The following is a 7,571-nucleotide window of genomic DNA, read 5'->3' as shown; positions in this document are numbered from 1 at the left end:
TGCTCTGAATTAAAAAGGGAAATTACAAGGGGAAAACTATAAACAGTAACGAGGAGCAGACAGGAGTCTTTTTCACAGATGACTCATAAAACCAGGAAATTTGGGAACAGGTTTCAGCACAGTATGAGGTATTTAAACCAGCCAAGGCTATTTCTCTCCCAAGCCAGTAAAGGAGAAGCAGCCTTCAACTTGTGAATTTCATGGAATACCATGGCACATTCAGATAGGCATTGATATGCACAATTTAGTCCTCATTGCTGGTTGAAATGAAACTCAAGTTAAGCTCTTAAGTCTGAGATATCAGCTCTGTCCTCATCTGATATGGATGCCTGTCCCTCATTGGACCAAATTTTGCCCATGTCTGCAATTGGCTCAGAAACTGTCTTAAATTCTGTGAACAAATGTCTTAACTCTAGAATGTGCTTTTGAGAAATATTATTTTGCAAAGTTTAATGTGTTAAAGCTTTATTTTACAGATGAAAGAAACTCTCATACAAATTTGAACCTTTTCTACATTAATAACAATATTATTATTTTTTAAGTGCTTGAAGAACTGGTGTCACTCAAAGATGTAATGATCTCCATGGCCAATTTGCCATTTCTAGTGAACTATGTATTAATGAAGAATACAGTGGTACCTCGGGTTACAGACGCTTCAGGTTACAGATGCTTCGGGTTACAGACTCTGCTAACCCAGAAATAGTACCTCAGGTTAAGAACTTTGCTTCAGGATGAGAACAGAAATTGTGTTCTGGCAGCAGCGGCAGCAGGAGGCCCCATTAGCTAAAATGGTACCTCAGGTTAAGAACAGTTTCAGGTTAAGAACGGACCTCCGGAATGAATTAAGTTCTTAACCCGAAGTACCTATGTACAGAGACATGCTACTTAAACAACAACAACAACTATGATCTCCTTCTTAAATGTTCTTTGCTGTTCAGCTCAGGCCTCAGAATAATGATATAGCATTTGGGGAAGAAAATAGAACCCAGTAACCCAGCACTGGAGGACAAGATGGAGAAGATCTCCACAGCTACCATGTATTTTCCTTTCGAGCTCAGGTATGCTGGAACAAAGGACAGCCACACACTGCAAAACACCAACATGCTGAAGGTGATGAATTTGGCTTCATTAAAACTGTCAGGTAACTTCCTGGCAAAGAAAGCCACGGTGAAACTGGCAATGCCCAGGAAGCCCATGTAACCCAGGACAGAGTAGAACATGGAAGCGGAGCCCTCATTGCATTCCAGGATGATCTCCCCTTTCACAGAGTGCATGTCTGCATCGGGGAATGGAGGAGAATGAGCCAGCCAAACCATGCAAATGGCCACTTCAATCGATGAGCCAGAAAGAACAATACCATACGCCAGTCTTTTCCCCACCCATTTCCTCATCCTGGATCCTGGTTTGGTTGCTATGAATGCTAGAACCACAGTGATGGTTTTTGCCAAAACAGTGGAAACGGACAAGGAGAAAACAATGCCAAAAGCCATTTGTCGAAGAAGACAGGTCGCCTTTCCAGGCTGCCCAATGAAGAGCAAAGAGCAGAGGAAGCAAAGAAGGAGGGAGATGAGGAGAACGTAGGTGAGGGTCCGGTTGTTGGCTTTGACCAAGGGAGTGTCTTGGTGCTTCCTAAAGACTGCAAGTATTAAAACTGTGATCACAGAGAACGAAACAGCCAACATTGTGAGGAAGATTCCTAAAGGTTCTTTGTAAGAGAGGTAGCTTAGAACCCGGGGAATGCATTGGTTTTTATCCTGGTTGGGATATTGGTCTTCTGGACATATGAAACAAGCATCCATGTCTGAAAAAAGGATGGCATATAGAGATGTTTCAGCTGATTCAGGGAATAACTGAATTTGAGCAGATTAGAAGCACCTATAAGCCAGGAAATATTTGATTCAGAACTGACAACTCTCATTTATTTTCTATGTGTGTTTTGGCAAAATTTTCACCCAGCTTTAGGATTCTCCCTCCCTCCCAAAAGAGTGCTGTGGGAAGACAGTATTTCACCACATAATGGTCACATTTTTCGTGCCGATTTTTCTTTACAAAAAAGGGGGTGCGACAATTACGTGAGGAAGAACCTGAGGCATGACCATTATGTGAGGAAACAATTTTTATTCATGAACAGACTTCTGTCCATGTTGCTCATGGCAACTCCCCCCCCCCCTGCCCACTCCCCTTGTGCCTTTGGCTGGCACAGAGAAAGCGCGCTGAGGATGTCCTGCCACTATTATGCAGTTAATGCTCTGGAACTGATTTTAGGGAGCAAAGAAAGGGGGTGTGACTATTATGCAGTGGCGACCATTATGTGGTGAAATACGGTAATAATATTAAAAGGAGAAAGAGCACCATGTGTTTGTCCATTACAATTGCCTGGTATGCAAAATTAGAAAATTCAGCCTTTAGAGTTTTATATTCATGCTAACCAATCTCTTCAGTGGAAAGTTTTTGTCCATCTGCCCCCGATTTCTGCCCCTCCACCAGCTTTGACTTTTCCTCCTCTCCACTGATTCCTGTCTTCTCTCCTTTCAGACTCCACCCACCCGCCTGAACTTGGCTACTGGCCACTTGGATTAAGGTTCTAGAATAATGTGTGTGCTGCAATGAAAAACCAAAAACTTTTCTATAAATGATAGGTATTATTATTTTGTTTTATTATTATTTTGTTTTATTATTTTCGCATCTTAAAAAGTAAAGACATCACCTTGCCAACAAAGGTCCATATAGTAAAAGCTATGGTTTTCCCAGTAGTGATGTATGGAAGTGAGAGCTGGACCATCAAGAAGGCTGATCGCCGAAGAATGGATGCTTTTGAATTCTGGTGCTGGAGGAGACCCTTGAGAGTCCCATGGACTGCAAGAAGATCAAACCTCTCCATTCTTAAGGAAATCAGCCCTGAGTGCTCACTGGAAGGACAGATCCTGAAGCTGAGGCTCCAATACTTTGGCCACCTCACCAGAGCTAGTTGTTGACTAACTGTGGCTCCTACCTTTCTGGTTAGAGATCATCCCTTCTGGACATGGAGCACAATTATAGCAGCAAAATTTCTCTCCCTCCTTCTTTTTCCTGCTGTAACCAGGATAGCAGTTGTCATTGCACACAGAAAGAGGCACAACCTGTCCAGAAATGTGACCAGTAAGATAAGCATGATTTCCCTCACTCATGCCCTGAGCTTGGAAACATTTTCTTAGGGGACAAAGTGGGTTCAGGAAGGAGTCCCTAACTTGGTTTCCCAAATCAGTTCATGAAATAATTGGCACATTGTGGTGTTTAATCCGGCTTATTTCAGAAGTGATCTCTTAAGAGTTAAAAAAGATGGCATTTTTCAAGGATGAATGTATGAAATCAAATGTCTGCAAACGTAATGCTACCCAGGAGAATTGAACAGGCAGAACTCTGCACTGGCAAAATAGGAACTCTTTCCAGTCATTTTATTCATTCCTGCAGTTGAAGTTTTGTCTCACCTGGTTGAAGCTTCTATGCCACACAAGTTGGTCATCATTAATAGTTAACTCTTTGCCTGCCGGAGCCTGAGGATCCAGTCTTCCAACTTTGACTCTCTCAAATGATCCATTAGGGAGAGTAACCCAATTGGTAACATCAAAATCTACAATTAATTCTTGATTTGCATCAAAATATACACTCTCTCCAACACTGTTGTTGAACATGGTGTTCTTTAGAAAGCCGTGGAGCTTTGGTGAAAGACAATGAAACACGGTGAGAATGTGAGTTACTGAGTTCTAGGCTTCTCTAAAGATGGAGCGGACTTGTGTCAGATGGTGTCAGATGAAGCTATTCTCCCCAGTACCAGGTATTCCCCGCAGTCTGTAGTATTGTCTCTTTCCCCCTCAATATTTAATTTAAAGCTCTCCTCATCAAGTTCATGAGACAAACACATTTTGGCCAACTGCTGTGAGGTGCAACCAATCTCTTGCCAGATGTCCTTTCTCAGGAAGTGGAGGCCAGGTCCAAGAAGCCAAATCTTTCCTGATAACACCACCTGTCCAGCCAGTGGTTTACTTCCAGTATTTCCCCCTCTTTTCCTGAGCCACAACCTTCAACAGGAAGGAGTGGTGAAAAAACCACCTGTGCCTCTAAGCGCTTCAGCTTCTTACCCTGAGTCTCCCAGTTCCTTGCTATATGTTGAAGGCTGTCTCTGGCAGTACTGCTTGTACCATAGGGGCCAACTCCTAGGGGCCAAGGTCCCTTCAGTCCCCGCAATAAAATATTTGAGGGGGTCAGACCTCCCAAAGTTGATGGGCATTGCATGTCAAATGGTGTGCATGTGCCACATCTTGTGATCAGTTATGTAGGGCTGGGCTTACCTGCCCCCTAATGTTGTATTCAAGTTGCACCCCTGGAGTCTGCAAGCAGCTAAGGAGAACTGCTGCTGGCAGAGAACTCCTTGCCCACTTCTTCATGCAGCCCGGCTTCCTCTCAGATCATGTGCTTTAGCAGAGCATGCAGCCAAGCACACCAAGAGCCACAAACCAGCTCACAACCGAGCCTCCAAACAGCTCAGACAAGAAACCAGCCTGAATCCTAAAGAAACAGTCTCACTCTCTTCGGTCTCTTCCACCAATCCCTCGCAAATGAGCCTGTTTAAAAGTCCTCTTTACAAGCTCCTGGTCAAGTTCATATGGCAGTAAGTCTCATTCCATGAACTTCTGATGAGACGCACATAGGACTCCCCTCAAAAAGCAAAATAAAACACTGGGATGGGTGCCCTTAAATCTTTGCATCTACTTTAAAATTAAGCACATTTGGGTTTGGGTTGTTGTTGTTGTTGTTTGATAAGGTATTATTATTTTACCTTAGATGTTTAGCTCACTGTTCCCTTATAGGAGGATTATTTGATTGTATTGCATCCTTCCTAACCTGCTGAAGGAACGATCTGCCAACTCTGTACATGTGGAATATTTTCTCAACTGTTGCCTAATATAATGGTGGCCCCCAGTCAGGGCCTAAGCAGGAATCCATCTTTTTAATGGGCACATAGATTCAGAAAACCCCAGGTACCTGGGAACTGGGGGGAATCAGGTGTTGTTCATTCCAATTATCTTCTGCAAATATAGTCATTTCTCCACCCCCACTCCAACCACCAAAAGGAAACAGCCAGATTCCATTTGGGTGAAACACAAGAGAAATTGCATTCATCAGTTTAGTACAGCCTGAGTGAAATATGTTTTGTTTTATGACACAGTCACTAGATCTCAGCAAAGAGGTGGAATTACCTGCCATGGCTGTATATTGTGAAATGCCGCCCTCTCTCCTTTTACTAATAGTTCATATTTGGATGTGAACATATATGTGGCATGCAAAGCATGAGCCACAGCATAAGCAGCATTGTAGACATTGTAGCTGTGGCCGGTCATACGCATTTCAAAGAAAGTATGAAGAAGGCTCTCCAACTTCTCTTGGCCTGTGCAGGTCTCCATGCTTTCCACATTCCCGGTGGAATCTCTTAATGAGCAGCTGAATGCCTGCTCCCAGAAATTCTGAACGAAACCATCTCCTTTTTCCCAAAAGGGTTTTATGCTCCCAACAAATGTTTGGAATCCAGGGGGCTCCTTTGAATGAACTGTGAAGGATAGGGCGCCATGGAAGCTTTCTATATCCCAAAGCCTTTGAATTGATACTGAATCGAAATCCCATTGGGATGTAACAATCCAGGCTTTACCCACAGGTGGCAATGTATACATTGTTGCAAAAAACAGTAATATTCTTAAAACTTGGAGGGAGGGAATTTCTCCATTTACAACACATGCGCTGGTTTTTCCATCCGTTAAAACTTGATATTTGTCCAGCTGTCTTAAAACCATGTCTATCAACTCTTCCATATAAGTCCTCTTTGCTGTTCTAAATATGAAGGCACAACAGATGCCGTTTTGGGATAACATTGACTCCATTGTTTGCAAAAACTGATCCCCATTGTCATCATCTACAGCAACAAGCCCAATCCATGTCCATCTGAAATGGTGAAGTAATCGGACAACCCCCTTGTACTGATGGGCTTCATGTGGAACCATCTTGTACAAGGAAGAGAACAGGATTTTGTCATCCTGCACTGGGGAAATTGACCCATAGGTAAGCTGAAAAGAAATATATAACAATTCATCACATGGGCTATAGAGCATTACAATATCAGCCATCCTTCTAAAATGTCCATATCTCCATGCTTGGGTCTCACCTGTGGCATCTTGTAGATGGCGGAAATGGTGGCCACATTGGCAGAAGTTTCAGAAGCCAGCGCCCCAATGAGAGCAATGAGGTTGCTCCAGGCATCACACTGGAAGTTGGGAACAAGCTTATACTGTCTGGTAAGCAGGTTCAAGGTGGCCTTATAAGTCATTCTTGCTACATAGTAGCTGTTGAGAATGTGGAATCCCAAGGATATATTTGGAAGGATTTGGGGGTTCTCATTAATCTCTCTGATGGCAAAAACCAAGGCCAGAATATGCTGGTAGTTCTTTGGCACGGAACTGCAATGGGAATGGTTGACTATTAACCAAAGAAAATAGTGCTGGCATTTATTTCTCAGGTAATTGTAATGAGAGTTACTGGCTATTTAATCAAACAAGCAAAAAAGATTTCTCCTTTCATGGTCACACTTCTGTCTACTTTGATGATTATGGCAGAACTTAATGCAAAAACAGAATAAGAAACGGGTGCATGTGCTCCTTTTGGAGACTACGAGGGCACTAGCAGGAGCAAATGTGTTGGCTCCACTTCCCTCCATGCCCTCACCTGCACCTTGAGTTAGAACCATCTGTATTCATGAATGCTTTCCCTGTTAGCAACCCCCTTCACAGGAGAACCCTGCTTTTCCTGAGCAGAGCTATGAGCAAGCTCCCATGACTGCTGGAATTCCACCTTCCTCTGCTGTTGCTCTGCTGAATGATCTGAACTTGTCATAATACTGAAAGGGAAAGAGTCTTCCTTACACTGGTTTGCCAATCAATGTCTGGGTCGGCCGTTCCATGAAAGAGGGACTGCGGTGAAAGACAAACACCTGGGAAGCAATCTCTCCGATTACAAAGTCGCCTGGCTGATAAAACTGATGAGGTATAGGAAGAAGATCGTCAGATATACTGCAATTAATGGAATCGGTTTGGCATACAGAGTAAGGCAGCAGCAGAAGGGAGAGCAGGACCGGCAGCAGGATCCTGTGGACCTCAGCCTGTTCTTTCCACAGCATCTTCTGTCTGAATCCTCGCTTTCTCTTCTCGCTGAGAAAGGGAAGAAGTTGAACTCAAGGTGGCTTTCTTTTAAAAAGACTCAGAGGCAGCTGTACAGCTTGAGGGTGAAAATGAATGAAACCGTATAGTTTGTAAATAGACAATTTCACATATGGTGGGGAGGGATCCTATCGTACTAAATCAGACAGAATCATTGACAACAGGAAATGCGCTGTAAAATCTTTACCCTGAAAGCTCACAAACAGATATTGCAGTGAAGCAGATTTATTTCCTTCTGCCCATGTTATGGAATCCAGTTTTTCACACTTTGAAATACGGAAGTGCAGGACTATATTATAATAGGTGTTCTTTGAAGGTAACCTGAAATAT

The 7,571-nt window shown here is 43.2% G+C and overlaps 1 protein-coding gene across 1 annotated transcript; it reads right to left on the bottom strand.

Moving 5' to 3' along the window:
- Positions 1-902: 902 nt before the first annotated feature.
- Positions 903-6,355, bottom strand: LOC310664768 (vomeronasal type-2 receptor 26-like; the record flags this gene model as incomplete). Its single annotated transcript, XM_083414317.1, has 5 exons — positions 903-1,801; positions 2,993-3,119; positions 3,468-3,695; positions 5,238-6,095; positions 6,194-6,355. The coding sequence occupies 5 exons, from the start codon at positions 6,353-6,355 to the stop codon at positions 903-905; spliced, it is 2,274 nt and encodes a 757-aa protein (XP_083270443.1).
- Positions 6,356-7,571: the final 1,216 nt, after the last annotated feature.

Source organism: Podarcis tiliguerta, assembly GCF_965153285.1.
Source record: "Podarcis tiliguerta genome assembly, chromosome: 14".
NCBI classification, from domain to species: domain Eukaryota; kingdom Metazoa; phylum Chordata; class Lepidosauria; order Squamata; family Lacertidae; genus Podarcis; species Podarcis tiliguerta.
The sequence above is the reverse complement of the archived record's forward strand: the minus strand, read 5'-3'. Positions and strand labels throughout refer to the sequence as shown.